The sequence below is a fragment of the Colius striatus genome, chromosome 25 (assembly GCF_028858725.1).
Source record: "Colius striatus isolate bColStr4 chromosome 25, bColStr4.1.hap1, whole genome shotgun sequence".
Taxonomy (NCBI): Eukaryota; Metazoa; Chordata; class Aves; order Coliiformes; family Coliidae; genus Colius; species Colius striatus.
The window spans coordinates 4,164,829-4,179,592 of NC_084783.1; the positions used below are offsets into that span (position 1 = coordinate 4,164,829).

A 14,764-nucleotide genomic window follows, 5' to 3' on the forward strand; every position below is an offset into this window, starting at 1 on the left:
AGCCTCCGCACCCTCCCTGGGCAGCCTGGGCCAGGGCTCCATCACCTCACCTTGAAACAGTTTTTCCTTATGTTTCAATGCAACTGTTTGTGTTCCAGCTTCATCCCATCACCCCTTGTCCTGCCCCGTGCCAGGGACACAGCTGCCAGCGCCCCATCGATTCCGGATCTCCCGCCCCAGGTAAGACCCATCCCCTGGTTCACCGCTGCCTCAGACGAGCTGAGGGGGTTATTTTTAACGATGAAGCATCTTGTTGAGGTCCCACTTCTGGTTTTGGCTGGCTGGGGAGGGCAGAGGCAGGCAGCCTCTTGGGCAAGGCACCGAGGGTAGGAATAGAAAAAGGGATGTAAAAGGAGGAAGTGATGGAAATGCCAAGTGGCTTCAGGCCACCATCTGACCTGCTCCATCGCGTAGAAAAGGCCCCCCAGTTCCTATAAACCTCCCTACACTTGGTGGTCTCCAGGTCAGAGCAGGGAGGACTGTTGGTCCCCAACGCAGTGAGACTTTGGGCTGTCACTGGGCGTTTCCTATGCCCTGGCAGAGACGTGTCTCAGCCACAGGAGAAGCTGCTGGTGCCAGATGAAAAACAGCACCATGTGTAGGTGCACACTGATGGCACTGACACCCTGAATCATAGTCACAGAATGGTGGGGGTTGGAAGGGACCTTCAGAGCTCATCCAGTCCAACTCCCTGCTCAAGCAGGTCCCACCTAGATTAGGTCACACAGGAACGTGTCCAGGGGGGTCTTGAAGCCCTCCAAGGAAGGAGCCTCCACACCCTCCCTGGGCAGCCTGGGCCAGGGCTCCTTCACTCAAACACTGAGAGGTGGCCACAGCCCCATGTTCAGTTCCACATATGCCAGACCCTTAGGAGCAACATATCACAGAGTCACAGCATGGTGGGGGTTGGAAGGGACCTTCAGAGCTCATCCAGTCCAACCCTCCTGCAGAAGCAGCTCCCACCTAGATCAGGTCACACAGGAACGTGTCCAGGTGGGTTTTGAAGAGCTCCAAGGAAGGAGCCTCCACACCCTCCCTGGGCAGCCTGGGCCAGGGCTCCCTCACTCAAACACTCAAACAGTTTTTCTTATGTTTCAATGGAACTGTTTGTGTGGCAGCTTCATCCCATCACCCCTTGTCCTGTTGCTGGATACCATAGAAAAAAAGAGCTGCCCCAACCTCCTGACACCCACCACTGAGATATTTGTCAGTATTCATGAGCTCCCCCCTCAGTATCCTCCCCAGGGCAGAGCAGAGGGGGAGCAGAACCTCCCTTGCCCTGCTGCCCACATTCTGCTTGATGCCCCCAGGCTGCCATTGGCTCTTGGCCACGAGGGCTCATGTTTAGTTTATTATCAATCAGGATTCCCAGGTCTGTCTCTGCAGAGCTGCTCCCCAGCAAATCCCCAAACTCCCATCCTGGTACCACATCCAGGCAGAGCTACTTCCAACCAACCAAAAGGCCACAAACACTGGGTCTCCACATCCCCATCTCCATTCCCACCTTCCCAACTCACAAGATTTCAATCCTTCCTGAAGGGATTTCTCTTTTCCTTTCAGCCCTTCTCCAAGCCCTGAGCCCAAGGCTGCTGTGCAAGCATGGCCCAGCCTTGAAAAGCCCACCTGCCCATGGGGATTTTGCAACCTCACTCAGCCCATTTTGACCTCATTTAAAAGACAATGATCTCATTTCAGTTCTCTTTCACTCTGCCAAGAAGGAACTGCAGATATCCACAGCACAGAGCAGAAGCTCAAGCACAAGGACAGTCTTCCCCTTCCTCTACTTGAGCTTCCTTGGGCTGCAGATTGTGCAAAGGTGACACTGAATTTCCTCGCCAGGCTGGGAACGGGAACCCAGAGGGATGCCACTAATTAATGGCCATTGTTTGACATCACATCGTGGCCAGATATACCCACAACACCCAGAGGATGAACCTGGAGCAGAGGGATTCTCCCTGCATCCCAAACCCAGCGGCAGATGCAGGATCTGGGGTGTGAAGGACAGTGTTTGGTGATGTGTGGTCAAAGCTCTGCATGTGACACCCATCACCTCATCACCTCCCCACCCACCCCCCAACCCAGGGCTTCTCCTGCTCCTACCCTGTAACTGGGAGCCCCAACTCTTCTGCTTGAGAGTGAATATCTTTGCCAAGCCAGTGATGGAGGAGACTGCTTGAGAACCCCCCAAACGTGGCTGTAGTCTCCCTGCACCCAGGATGAGGGATCTCTGAGTGCCCCCCTGGGATATGCAACCCCTGACCACCCTGAGCTCACCTGGAGCTGCAGCGACTTCAGAGGGCTCAGAGCCTCCTGCTTAGCCTGGGAGCTGAGCTGAGATGCTGAGGGGGAGGCAGAACACCCCCACCCCAACCATTCACCCTTCCTGCCCCTGCCTGGCCCCTCGTTTGCTTTTCTTGCTTAAAACCAGGCTTGAACCCCAATTGCAGCACCCACAGCTGCACAGTCACAGCCCAGCACCCAGCCCTGGAGCAAGAGCAAACCACAGGCTCTGCTGCTGGTGGCTCTGTGTGCCGGATGGGAAACAGGCACTGTGAGAAAGCTGCTGTGACACTGAGGCAGCAGGAGCAGAGGGTTATAGCCAGCAGGGCTGCAGAGAGCACACAGCTCTCTTCTGCTTCCCCATTCAGACCAGGGTGAACAGGCATCTGTGTGTTGCAGGGGAGGGAGGGGGCACATCCCAGGGGACACGGTGCTCCCTCCTGCTTGCTCAGTTTCATTTTGGAAGTGAAAACAAACCTCTACTGCAGCAAGTTCCAGTAATGGTGACACAGAGAGAGGCCGACGTTTCCTGTTTCCTCCCGCTCCGCCCTGGGCTCCGCAAACCATCTTGCACCACTTCAACCCCCCTTGGCCTGATGCATCATCTACAGCTGCTTCCCATCCCTCATGGCACGGAAACCTCAGCCTGGAAACAAGCCTCAGGCTACAGATGAGCTGCTGAGCTCTGGAAGTGGGAGCCAGGGCTGTTGCTTTCTCTGCCTCCATCATCTAGTTGCACATTTGGTACCAAAAATGGAGTGGAAAATCGCTGTCAGCACTTCCCCTGCTGCTCACGCTGAGGCTGCCTCGGCGCTGCCGCTGCCATCCAGCGCTGCCGGCAAAGGACACGCAAAGTGGGTGACAGCCGCTGTGACCCCGAGCCTGGAGCAGAAGAATGTGTCACCCGTCCCCAGGCTGCCTGTGAGCAGGAACTGGCTTCTCCCACTGTCTGCCAGCACCCAGCCTTGGCACGGCATGGCATGGTATGGCATGGCACGGCACAGCACAGCATGGCATGGTATGGCACGGCACAGCACAGCATGGCATGGTATGGCATGGCACAGCACAGCATGGCATGGTATGGTATGGCACGGCACAGCACAGTACAGCATGGCATGGTATGGCATGGCACTGCACGGCACAGCACAGTACAGCATGGCATGGTATGGCATGGCACTGCACAGCATGGCATGGTATGGCATGGCACAGCACAGTACAGCATGGCATGGTATGGTATGGCACAGCATGGCATGGCATGGTATGGCACGGCACAGCACAGTACAGCATGGCATGGTATGGCACGGCACAGCACAGCACGGCATGGTATGGCATGGCACAGCACAGCATGGCATGGTATGGCATGGCACAGCACGGCACGGTACGGTATGGTATGGTATGGTATGATATGATATGGCACGACACTGCCAGGATGTCTGTGGGCAGGAGTCAGTGTGAAATCATAGGATCACAGAATCATTATGGTTGGAAAGGACCTTTAAGATCAAGTCCAACTCCTCAGCTCACCCTGCCAAGCCCATCACTAAACCTCATCCCTCAGCACCTCATCTGTGCCTCTGTTGAATATCTCCAGGGCTGGGGACTCCCCCACCGCCCTGGGCAGCCTGTTCCAATGCTGAACAACCCTCTCAGGGAAAAAGTTTCCCCTCATCTCTAATCTAAACCTCCCCTGGCACAACTTGAGCCCATTTCCTTGTGTCCTGTCATTCATTACTGGAGAGAAGAGACCGACCCCCACCTAACTACGGCTCTCAGGGAGTTGTAGAGAGTGGTCATGACATCAGTGTTGTAGAGAGTGATCTTGTCTTCTCTAGGCTAAACACCCCCAGCTCCTCCAGCTGCTTTTCATAAGACTTGTTCTCCAAAATCCAGCGGCTCCCTGTGGGCTGGCTCCTTGGAGCAGTGCAAAGGGCAGGATCTGGCCATGCAGCACAACACCAATGTCTCTAAATGGCAAATGGCTCTGCCAGTATCCAGGTGAGAGGTGCTGGGTGACAAGGAGTCTGGCTAAGCCACCACTGGGAAATGCACGGGGTGGCTTGAAGCATCCTGCTCCTCTCCCACAGCATCCCACCCCTAAAACTTCCCAGGACAGTTGTGTCAGGTGCCAGCCTGGCGCTGGGCATCACTGGTGGGCAAATACCAGGCAGACAGGCTGTGGTTTGGGGCAAGGCGTGTGCAGGGTGGTGAGAGCAGCGTGAGGGCAGGGCTGGGCCGATAAGGGAGCGGGTGCAGTCTCAAAGGGCAGGCGGGCGGCCCCGCTGCCGCTGCATGGCTGAGGGCATGGGCTGGCACTCCAGGGCTGGCACTCCCGCTGCCTCCTCTGCCCGTCCAGGGATGACAGTTTTCCTCCATATCCCCCAAACAGGCACATGGTGCTCACATGCCTGGAGATATAAGGAAGTGCTGTGGATCACCCCTGGAAAAATCAGTTCCCAGCAGGATAAGTTTGTGTTTAACATTGAAACCTTCTCCGTGACATTTCTCCTCCGTGACTCGGTGACGGGAGCCTGGGCGGTGAAAGGCAACACCTGGCACGAGACATGTACAACCCCACCACACCTTCACAACCCTGCCAGGCACCCAACATCCCTCTGTGGAGCTGTGCTGGCTCCTGGCCCCCTCCCCAGCTGAAAGCCTGGAGCTGCAGGTGCTCTCACTAACCAGCAACAGGCTGGGTGCCTCCCCGGAGCAAAACCCCAAACCCTCGCGGGGCATCGCATGGCAAGGAGTTGAGTAGAGAGTTGGCACTGCAAGAAAACAGCCTAAAGAAAACTGTCCCCCATCCTGGGCTGCATCCCTGCACATCCCTGCGAGCAGTTTCCCAGCAGTGGGTAGGAAATGGTACCTGTTACATCTGCTGTCACGTTTCCCTGCAGCGTGCGAGGTATGAACAGCCACGGGGAGCATCCACAGAGAAGAAGAGTCCTGACAGCCATGGAACTAGCAGCCACCTCAGCATCCACCCACAGGAAATTAGGATCCCTCAGACCTCTTAATCCCACTAAGTAACATCATATGCCTTCTGCCCACCGTAAAATAGGCCAGACCGGTGCTGGCTGTGGATTCCAGGAACACCGATGAGAACAGAAGCAAATCCGCTGCCCTTCAGGACAATCACAGCCTCATCATCTGCAGACAGATGACTGCCCAGATCATCTCTCCAATTACACATCTCTCCCAGAGCCCCCTCAGCTCGGCCACTCCAGGTTGGAAAACTCCATCCAGCCCCTTTTTGTTCCTGATGAAGGGTCCCCCCTCCCGTCCCCACGCGCCGCAGGTGCCGCAGGCGCCTTCCCTTCGTGGCATCGGTGCTGGATGGATTCCTTTGCTAAGCAACCATGTCACTTTGTGCCAGCCCACAGTCACACTGAAAGACACTCACAATGGGAATGTCTCCCTCCTGCCTCCGCACTGCCTTGAACACCTTTTTTATATAAAGCCATGGAGGGGTTTTATACTGGGGCCGGCTACAGCACCCCACATCTGCTGGATGGAGCTGCCAGCCTCCACCACCCACACTCAGGGGGCTCAGTGGGTGCTCACTGCCCCTCTCCCAGCGTCAGCAGAGCTGCCTGTGCCACTCCTTGGGGACACATCCCAGCCACCTGCCTGAGTCCAGCCTGGTGTTGCAGCTGGAGACCTGAGGTACTCCTCTGTGCACCTCAGCAGCCCCTGACACTGCCCCAGCCCCACTGCTGAAGGGTGTGTGAGCCCTTTGTCCCCTGCTTTGCCTCCCTGCAGCCCTGCCCACGGCTGGCTGCAAGGGACTGGCCCCTTCGCACCCGCCCCAGGCACCCTGGGGACCCTCACCCTTGCTCAGGACATGTCCCATTGGTGTGGTGTCCACCTCTGTGCAGGGGATCATGGGGTATTTCTCCCCTTGTACACATAAGACCACCCTCCCCAACATGCAGCCTGCTGCAAAGAGCCCCAACCCCTCGGGGGACTGGCTCACAGCACCCTAAAATGTGCATGCCTCAATGAGCCAGGACCCTAAACTCCACATGCCCCACGGCACTGAGCTCCCAACCCACACACCCTCTGACACGCAGCCCAGCCCACCCCAACACTCCCCAAAAAGATGCCTCCCCCCAAATCACACCCCTCCGTGTGCTGCCCTACACCATACACCCCAGGGGGCACCTCCCCGGTGTAAAGAGCCCCCCAAACCCATGCACCCCATTGCAACCACACTCCCCCCCACCAGTGCACAACCCACCCCCCATGTGCTCCGGTGCCCACCCTCCCACCTACGATGTGGCCGCCCCCGGTGCAGCCCCCGCACCGCCGCTGCACACACCCCACGCACAAAGCCCCCCGCGGCCCCCCGCGGCCCCCCGCGGCCCCCCGCGGCCGCCGGTACCTCTTGGAGCGCTGCAGCAGGGCACCGGCTGCCCGCTGGCCCCGGTAACCGGGCGGGGCGGCTCCCCAGCAGCTCGGGTCCGACATGGCGGGCGCTCGGCCCCGCCGGGCCGCGGCCGCATCCACCGGCACGGGCTGGCGGCGGCGCCGGGGCCGAGGCGGGGGCAGGGCCGGGGCCGGGCCGCGCTCCCGCCGCCGCCCGCCCCTTCCCGCCCGGCCGCGCCGCCGTTGCCGTGGAGACGGGCAGCGCCCCGAAACGGGGTCGGGGTTGCCATGGAGACGAGGGGAGCACCCCCCCAAAAGCGGGGAGGTTACCATAGAAACGAGGCAGCGCCTCGATATGGGGTTGGGGTCCCTGTAGAGATGGGGGTGCGCCCCAAAATGAGGGCAGGGTTGCTGTAGAGATGGGGCAGCCCCCCCCCCCAGAATTGGGGCTCAGGTTAGCATAGGGATGGGGCAGCACCCCAAAATGAGGGCAGGGTTGCCGTAGAGGTGGGGTAGCCCCCCCAGAATTGGGGCTCAGGTTAGCATAGGAATGGGGCAGCACCTCAAAATGGGGGCAGGGTTGCTGTAGAAGTGGGGCAGCCCCCCCAGAATTGGGGCTCAGGTTAGCATAGGGATGGGGCAGCGCCCCAAAATGGGGGCAGGGTTGCCGTAGAGGTGGGGCAGCCCCCCCAGAATTGGGGCTCAGGTTAGCATAGGGATGGGGCAGCACCCCAAAATGAGGGCAGGGTTGCCGTAGAGATGGGGCAGCCCCCCCAGAATTGGGGCTCAGGTTAGCATAGGGATGAGGCAGCACCCCAAAATGAGGGCAGGGTTGCCGTAGAGATGGGACAGCCCCCCCAGAATTGGGGCTCAGGTTAGCATAGGGATGGGGCAGTGCCCCAAAATGAGGGCAGGGTTGCCGTAGAGATGGGGTGGCCCCCCCAGAATTGGGGCTCAGGTTAGCATAGGGATGGGGCAGCACCCCAAAATGAGGGCAGGGTTGCCGTAGAGATGGGGCAGCCCCCCCAGAATCGGGGCTCAGGTTAGCATAGGGATGGGGCAGTGCCCCAAAATGAGGGCAGGGTTGCCGTAGAGATGGGGTGGCCCCCCCAGAATTGGGGCTCAGGTTAGCATAGGGATGGGGCAGCACCCCAAAATGAGGGCAGGGTTGCCGTAGAGATGGGGCAGCCCCCCCAGAATCGGGGCTCAGGTTAGCATAGGGATGGGGCAGTGCCCCAAAATGAGGGCAGGGTTGCCGTAGAGATGGGGTGGCCCCCCCAGAATTGGGGCTCAGGTTAGCATAGGGATGGGGCAGCACCCCAAAATGAGGGCAGGGTTGCCGTAGAGATGGGGCAGCCCCCCCAGAATCGGGGCTCAGGTTAGCATAGGGATGGGGCAGTGCCCCAAAATGAGGGCAGGGTTGCCATAGAGATGGGGTAGCCCCCCCCCAAAATGGAGACAGGTTTAACACAGACACAGGGTATCACCCCAAAAGGGGTTCAGAGTTGCCATAGAGATGGGACGTCACCCCAAAAGGAGTTCAGGGTTACAACAGAGGTGGTGCAGCACCCCCAAAATGGAGGCTTGGGGTTACCACAGAGATAGGGCAGCGCCCCAAAATGGGGTCAGGGTTACCATGGAGATGCAGCATGCATTGCTGATCTATTTGAGAGGCACAAATGCCACCCCCCGAGTCAGAAGTCAGAAGGGGTGACCCCAAAGCCTGGGACTCCCCTGGATGGCAGCACTCCCCCGACTCTGTGCTTGGGGGGCACACACCTGGCAATGCCCCACAAGCACCCCAGCACCCCACAACCTCCCTCACACACCAGCTTTCCAGTTTAACTGAGGGTATCCTGAGCAAAGCCCCAGGGACATCCACCCTCCTCAGCGGTCGTGGCAAAACCTCGCACAGTGGCTCACTTGGGGCTGCTGCAGCCTCCTGAGCCACATGGGTTGGCATCACCACGCTCACCAGGCAACAGTCAGCCTGTGCCATGGCCAGAAACCCCATGGCTGGTGGGTTTGGGCAGGGTTTCTGTATGGTGAAAGGACAGCACTGAGCTCGATGGCACCACGCTTCTCCTCACCTCCTGCCTGGCAGCCATGAGATGCTGGCACATGGAGGCACCCTGGGGCATTGTCAGACAGACCATCCTCATCCTCATCCTCATCCTCATCCTCATCCTCATCCTCATCCTCCCCAGGGGCACTTCCAGACAGACTATCCTCATCCTCATCCTCATCCTCATCCTCATCCTCATCCTCATCCTCATCCTCATCCTCATCCTCATCCCTATCCTCCTCATCCCATCCCCACCATGTCACAGAAACACCCTCCCGCACTCCTGGGCTGAGCAGCCGCGTGGCCACACTTGTCTGTTCACATGCCAGGGTCACTGTGGGCAAGGGGTGGCCAGGCAGGACTCGGGCAGGGCCCTGTGCATGGGCACCGAGCGGGCAGCAGCCTGGCTCCTGCCCACAGCAAACGGCTCTGCCTGTTGCTGAGCAGCGGCAGAGCTCAGCCAGTTCCCTCTCTGCCCGGCACTGGCAGATGGACGGAGGCAGCCGGCATCACCCATGGGTGCCAGGCAGGCCACAGCCCTGCCATGCTGGCACCACTGGGCACAGGGCTGGGGGTGTGACTGCTGGGTGCCAACACCTGCCAACAACCTGCCAACAGCCCGCTGCACCTTGTTCCCGGGGCAGAGCGCAGCCGGCATGTGCTGCAGGGTCCAGCCACAATGGCAGCAGCCAGTGGGGCACTGCAAGGGGCTGGTGGCACTTTGGGTGGAGGGCACCATCCTCCAGAGTAGCATTTCCCACCTCCCACCCCTCTGTGACAGAGCAGAAAAGGCAGCAAGGGAGGCTTCCTGGCACCATCCACACTCCCATCACTGTGCTCTGTCCCAGCCTGATTCCAAGGCGGTCTCCCCTCAAAGCAGGGATGCTCGGAGCCTGATCTCAAGCTGCCATCATGGCATTCCTGTTTGGAGTCCTCAAAATGGACCTGATGGCAGCAGAGATGGAGACCACTGGCACAGCCAAGCAGCTTTTGGGGTGCATAGGGCTGGGGACAGACCCCAGCCACATTGCCCCACTTGCCCTGCCAAAAACAAATGATGATTTCAGGGTTCTCCCAGGCATTCCAAGGCCACCTTGTTGACCCTGTCTCCAACTCTTCCCCCTCTGCTTCCTTCTCTAGAGCTGGTGCTTCAGAGCCTGGGGTGGGTCTGGGGGGGGGGGATTCTTACCTCCAGGGGTGTAGGGTTAGTAAGGGGCTGCAGGGGCTGCAAGGGCTGCAGGGGCTCAGCAGTGTCGGGCTCTGGCTGCTCGGAGACAAGCTGCAAGGCAAGATGTGCCAGCTTGGTGTCAGTGCGTGCCAGTGGGCACTCTGGCAGCTCAGCTCCCCAGCTGGGCAGGCTGAGGGGAAGCAGGGGCCCAGAGCAGAGGGAAGGCAGGGGCTGGAACCAGGGGATCAGGGCTGAGGGGCACAGGCAGGGTGGGGAGACAAGAGTGGGACAGAGGGGGACAGCAAAGACACTGAGTGGTCTGGTGCTTCTAGGGAGGGGGACACTGGGGGGATCCAAGGCTGTGGATGCAGGAAGTAGAGCTGGGACGTGCATCCCAGGGGCGGGGATACAGCGGGATGGGGACGGACTGGGATGGGGGATGCTGTGGGACAGGGATACAGCGGGATGGGGACGGACTGGGATGGGGGATGCTGTGGGACAGGGATACAGCGGGATGGGGACGGACTGGGATGGGGGATGCTGTGGGACAGGGATACAGTGGGATGGGGATGCTCCACGATGAGGATGCTCCGGGGCCCTGCCTCAACCTCCCCCCGGGGCCGGTACCGGAGCGTCCCGGCCCGGCCCAGACTCACTCCAAGGTCAGCGAGGGGATCTTCAGCCTGTCCCGTCGCGACTTCATGCCGCCGCCGCCGCCGCCGCCCCGCTCCGCTCCGCTCCGCTCCCGCCGCACCGGCTGCCCCCGCGCTGGGCGGCTCCCGCGGGCGGGCGGCGGCGGCGGCTCCGCCGGGGCTCACGGCTCGGCCCGCCGGGCCCAGGCCCGCCCCTGCAGCACGGCACGGCTCGGCACGACACGATACGGCTCGGCTCGGCACGGTACGGTTCAGCACGGCACGGCTCAGAACGGTTCACCACGGTACGGTTCAGCACGGCACGGCACGGCAGCCCCCCCTTAACCCGACGCATCCCGGCGCGGTCCAGCCACAGCCCTGATCCGTCCCATTCCAGCGAGACACTGGGACACTGCTGGTGCTGAGGCACTGCAACCCAGCACAGCTCCAGTACAGCCCCAGCACAGCTCCAGTACAGCCCCAGTGTTCCCTAACACAGCCCCAGTACAGCCTCTGCAAGGAACAGCCCCAACACACAAATCCAGTGCAGCTTCACAACAGCCTCCTACCACACACCAGTACAGACCAGTACAACTTAGAACCAAGGCACCCCAATACACCCACAGCAGAGCACAGCCCACTCCAGAACATCCCAGGACACCCAAGCACACACAATCAGATTCCTCCAGTGTAAGAGAAGACAGCAATGCCACCCCGGGCACAGCACCCATCCCTGTGCCCCTCAAGGTGCTGGTGCCACGTCCCTCCCAGTGATGCCCTGTCCCATGCCCAGGGACTTACGTTCTTCCTCGGCGTGGCAGGCTCAGCTCCTTCTGCAACAAGAAAAGCAAGAAGCAGGCTCAGAGCGTGGCCCCAGCCATTGGAGGGTGTCCATGTGCGGGATCCCCACCTCCTGCCAGCCACAGCCACGTGCCCAGCACCATCCCCTGCATTGCCAGCACAGGATCAGTCCCTGCTCACCATGCCCGGGGTGTCCCGGCTCCGCCGCGCTGGGTGAGGGTGACGAATCACCCACCCAGCCTCAGTGCAAGGGCACATCTTCCAAAGTCCCCAGGGCTGGTGGCCCCAAGGCCAGGCCTGGTAGCGAGGATGCTGGAGCAGGAGAAGCACCTGTCTGGAGCGTGGCCCCGGGATGGTGGCTGTGGCCTGTCCCCCAGCCTCTGCCCCCAGCCCCGGATGTGGGGAGCAGCCAGCGGCCCCCACGCTGTTTATTTTTGCAGCCACCGGCTGTTTGCTTCTGATGGTGCAACAAGGCAAAGGGCAGCCGCGCAGGCAGGAAACCCGGGGCAGGCATCAGCCAGCCCCAGCACAGCCCCAGTGCCCACTGGGCACGCCACAGAGGGTGGCACAGATCCCATGGGAACGCTGTGTGCGTGGCCTGGCATGCTGTGGGATGCTGGCACACATGGGTGCATGTGTTGGATAATGCCCTGTCATCACCCTGATCCTGCTCCCACCACCGCTGCCCACTACTGTGCCCTTAAGCAGCTCTGACATGTCCCTGCCACGGGCAGGGGGGTTTCTCATGGACAGGGGCTGTTGCCACCCATGTCAGGAGCACATGGCAGCACCTACATGCACCCTACACCGCAGTGGGGTGCTGGTGCCCCATCCTGCTGCCCACGCCACGCAGCCCCTGCGGAATCCCGAGGCTGAGGCACGCTGCAACGCAGTGATGCAGCAGCATCGCCATGGCAACGGGTGACATCATGCCTGGGTGCACAGGGACTCGGCAGCCCCCAGGCACACGAGTGTGTGTGCGCCTTGGGGTGCTGTGGGTGCCTGAGGTGGGAATGGGGGACCAGCAGCACTGGGGGGCCCCAGACCTTGGCTGGGGAAGGGAGTGCAGGGTCCTGGCATGGAGCAGGAGGCCCCTGGCACCTGAACCCAGCCCTACTGTTGAACAGCCTCGATCTCCACTCACACCCAGGACTGTGTCAACAGCCACCAGCCTCCGAGTAGAGAAGCATCACACTGAGGGTTTTACAGCTCAGTCATGTGCAGAGGGGACAGTGAGAGAGAGGACAGGCAGCCTTGTCACCCTCTCTCAGCCCAGTCCCACAGCACAGCCCCCCCCATCTATGGGTGCAGGGGCACAGAGGAGTCCTGTGGTACCCACTGCCCATGAGATCCAGAGGCTGCTGGGCCATGCTGCATCCCCAGGGCCAGTCAGAGCATCCTCCAATGGCCCTAGGGACCTGCACAGGGCAGCCCCACAGAGCCAGCACCCACAGAGCACCCAATGCACTCATCCAGCACGGTGCATATCCCACCAGCAGGTCCTGGTGTGAGTCAGAACCATCCATCGGCTCATCGTTGTGCGGATGGCATCAGGGACAGCACCACTGCTCAGTGGCCCTTCTCAGCCCAGCTGCCACGGGGCTATGGGCACACAGCCAGAGCCCCATGGCCCCGTGGCTCTGCTCTCCCACGGGTAGCCAGGAGTGACACCCATGGCCAGCAGCCCCAAAGGCCCCATCTGTGGCTTGGTGCATCGGCAGCCGTGGGGAAGCAGCTCCAGCACTGGGCTCTTCTCCCGGGCTGAGCGTGCGGCAGAGAGCAGCTGCCCCTCGGAGCTGCCAGCTCAGATGAAGGCAGCACTGTGCCATCCTCCAACCAGCCCGACAGCTCAGGCTGGGCCCTCTGCTCACTGCAGCTCCCTCCTGCAGCTGGGGATGGAGGCCTGAGGTCACGAGGAGAATCAGGCTCAGCGCTGGGCTCTGGGAGCTGCAGGGGATCCTGCTGCTCACCCCTCCAAGCACAGCAGCGGGAGCGGGTGTGGGATGGGCAGGAAGGATGGGTGCCCCTCGCCCTGCTGGGGGAGGAGTATGGGGCAATGGAAAGGGGGCTGCTTGAAGGGGCAAATCAGCACCGGCACAGTGGTTTGGCACAGACAGGTATGGTGTGTGCGGCTGCAGTGACTCCCACGGGAGCCTCCAGCCCCCTTACAGCTGAGTGCCCCCCACCAGCACCCCAGAGCGTGGCTGGGGCTTGTACCCTGCCCTGCTCCTGGCACTGGGTGCCCTGCTCCTGTCCCAGCTGTCACACTCAACCCCCACCTCCCATGCACCCAGAGGACCCCCACTCACACACAAGCGCTCGCCTTCTTCACACACATCCCCAGAGCATCCAGCTCCCACCCACAGCACCCACCTCCTGCACACACCCCCAGGGCACCCACCTCTCACCCACTCACAGCACCCACTCCTGCACACACCCCCCAGGGCACCCACCTCTCACCCACTCACAGCACCCACTCCTGCACACACCCCCCAGGGCACCCACCTCTCACCCACAGCACCCACCTCCTGCACACACACCCACAGCACCCACTTCTCACCCACCCACAGCACCCACCTCCTGCACACACACCCCAGAGCACCCAGCTCCAACCCGCAGCACCCACCCCTTGCACACAGCCACCCAAAGCACCCAACTCCCACTCACGGCACCCACTTTTTGCACACCCACCCAGGGCACCTCCGTCACCAGCAGCACCCCTCCGGCGCCTCGCACACCCACACCCGGGGCGCTCACCTCACCCCGGGCTCACCGGGGCTCGGCTCCCCCCGCTCCCTCCCGCCGTGCCCGGGGTCGCCGCCGGTGCCCCGTTCCCGGTGCTCACCTGGAGGCCCCGGCGCCGCAGGATGCTGGGCTCGTCCATCCCGCCGCCGCCGCCGCCGCTGCCGCCGCCGCCGCCGCCTCCCGCCGCGGCCGCTCCGCCCGGTGCGCCCGGTCCGCCCCGCCACCGCCCGGGGCGCCCCCCAGCGGCCCCGTGGCGCCACTGCACCGAGCGCGGGGCTGGCACGGCACGGCACTGCACAGCACGGCATGGCACGGCACGGGGCTGGCACAGCACGGCACGGCACGGCACGGCACGGCACGGCACTGCACGGCACGGCACTGCACTGCACGACACGGCACTGCACAGCACGGCATGGCACAGCACGGCATGGCACGGCACGGCACGGCACGGCACGGCGCGGCACGGCACTGCACGGCACGGCACTGCACGGCACGGCACAGCACGGGGCTGGCACAGCACGGCATGGCACGGCATGGCATGGCACGGCAAGGGGCTGGCGCGGCATGGAGCTGACACAACATGATGTAGGGCTGGCATGGCATGGCACGGGGCTGGCATGGCACGGCATGGCATGGGCCTGGCACGGTGTGATGTGGGGCTAGCAATGCACAGCACAGTCTGGAGCTGGCACAGTCTGTCTGGCT

General features: G+C 61.7%; 1 protein-coding gene across 2 annotated transcripts in view; it reads right to left on the reverse strand.

The window, feature by feature from the left end:
- MAST3 (microtubule associated serine/threonine kinase 3) overlaps positions 1-14,232 on the reverse strand; it is a 30,439-nt gene extending 16,207 nt beyond the window's left edge. The window contains exons 1-2 of one of the 2 annotated variants that reach the window (XM_062015038.1): positions 14,160-14,232; positions 11,315-11,346 (exon numbers count right to left, since the gene is read on the reverse strand). In XM_062015038.1, the coding sequence (XP_061871022.1) occupies positions 11,315-11,346; positions 14,160-14,198 (71 nt within the window). In that variant the 5' untranslated portion in view covers positions 14,199-14,232. Of the gene's footprint in view, positions 1-6,664; positions 6,792-11,314; positions 11,347-14,159 lie in introns of those variants that run through there. The other variant, XM_062015037.1, reaches the window with a different exon arrangement.
- Between the last annotated feature and the right edge of the window lie 532 nt (positions 14,233-14,764).